This window comes from Colius striatus, chromosome 8 (genome assembly GCF_028858725.1).
Source record: "Colius striatus isolate bColStr4 chromosome 8, bColStr4.1.hap1, whole genome shotgun sequence".
NCBI classification, from domain to species: domain Eukaryota; kingdom Metazoa; phylum Chordata; class Aves; order Coliiformes; family Coliidae; genus Colius; species Colius striatus.
Window position 1 is genome coordinate 23,115,064 of NC_084766.1, and position 1,837 is coordinate 23,116,900.

A 1,837-nucleotide genomic window follows, 5' to 3' on the forward strand; every position below is an offset into this window, starting at 1 on the left:
TCAGGAATTAAAAATCAAGCAAATAAATTTAATTTATTTAGAGGAATTAAAAGCTGTTGAGGGATTAGTATCTATCATTGGTCACTTATGGAAAAGGAAAAAAAACCACATGGGATTTTTTTGCTGTTCAGGAAAAAAAAAGGGAATACAACTTTGGTATAAGTGTTATGTTGTGATCACAGATTAGATTGCTGAATTGAATTGTGAGTTGAATTCCAACTGGTGATGGGTTTAGAAATACTGATATGTCTTATTTTATTTTGTAGATGCATCAGAAACTTGCTGTGTGTTTACCACGGGTTCGGCCAACCAACTTAAAAGGGGACTTGCCTATTCTCTCATTAATCAAGCAAAACATTATCTTGAAGTAATTATTCCTCTACACATGGCCTTCCTACTAGTGTCAGCTTATCTTTTGCTGACTCATGCTCATGGTGCTCCTGTTGAGAATGGGGCACTGTTGGAAACACTGAAGTCAGAAGTAGGATTATTCAGCAATAAAAGTGAACACTATTCGGCACAGGTGAGACCGCCTGGCACAAGCCGACAAATACCTCAGACAATCATCATAGGAGTTCGCAAAGGAGGTACAAGAGCTTTGCTGGAAATGTTGGATATTCATCCTAATATTGTGGTAGCAGCTACAGAAGTCCACTTCTTTGACTGGGATGAAAATTACGTGAAAGGAATAGACTGGTATAGAAGTCTAATGCCATTTTCTTATGGAAATCAAATTACAATTGAGAAAACACCAGGCTATTTTACATCACCACAGGCTCCAGAAAGAATTCATGACATGAATAGCTCCATTAAACTTCTGCTCATTCTAAGAGATCCTACTGAGAGAGTTATATCTGACTATACCCAGGTATATTACAACAGAGTAGAAAGCCACAAGCCCGTTCAGCTTTTTGAAGATATTGTTATTAAGAATGGAGCACTTAACACCAAATACAAAGCTATTCAGAGAAGTCTATATGATGTTCATATGGAAAAGTGGCTTAAGCATTTCAGTTTGGATCAGATTCACATTGTGGATGGCAATACTTTAATCAAGGACCCTCTTCCTGAATTACAAAAAGTTGAAAAATTTCTAAATCTTCCTTCCCGAATTATGTCTTCTAATTTTTATTTTAACCAAACCAAGGGATTCTACTGCATTAGAAGTGATGGAAGGGAGAGATGTTTACACGAATCCAAAGGGCGGCCCCATCCTCTTGTTAACAGCACTGTTTTAGAGCAACTGTATTCTTACTTCAGAGAGCACAATGCAAAATTTTACAGAATGGTTAATCATTCCTTTGACTGGCATTAATGCATTTGGAATCAATGTTACTTTAAAAGGGCCTGAAATAAAATCTTTCAAACATATCTTTCTAAACTGTAGAGATTCATATTATGAGAACTTAACATATTAGTTATATGCTTCATTAGAATAACACATCTGTTAACTCCTTGAAATGGTACCCTTTACGTTGGCAAAAATAAGTTTCATATATTTATTATGATTACTGTGAGTCACGCTCTTTCATCATGCAAAAAACACTAACTGCAGCGGACTTATTTCAGATAAGTATGCTACAAGATTTGTTCTGTTTTGGAAAAATGGCTGCTTCTAACAGTGTAAAAAATGTAAATATCTGAAATGATATTATCCTAACTGTTCTGTATTTTTTGTTGTCTTTTTTATATCACACACAATGATAGTGGTGTTGTTTTCTAGAATTTTTCATACAGTAAGTTAAATTGTATGTTAAAATAGGGACATACATAGTAGCTCCAAGAAGTAATGCGTCTCCTGTTAATATGATGAAGTTCTTAATAATAAAGGAACCTA

The 1,837-nt window shown here is 34.9% G+C and overlaps 1 protein-coding gene across 1 annotated transcript; it reads left to right on the top strand.

Moving 5' to 3' along the window:
* The first annotated feature begins 274 nt into the window (after positions 1–274).
* LOC104552251 (heparan sulfate glucosamine 3-O-sulfotransferase 1) lies at positions 275–1,315 on the top strand. Its single transcript, XM_010205530.2, has one exon. It carries the CDS (start codon positions 386–388, stop codon positions 1,313–1,315), a length of 930 nt encoding a protein of 309 aa, XP_010203832.1. The 5' UTR covers positions 275–385.
* The last annotated feature ends 522 nt before the right edge of the window (positions 1,316–1,837 follow it).

Bases quoted from the DNA above. Each gene is read 5' to 3' on its own strand.
- LOC104552251 (XM_010205530.2), top strand. From the start codon at position 386: ATGGCCTTCCTACTAGTGTCAGCTTATCTTTTGCTGACTCATGCTCAT.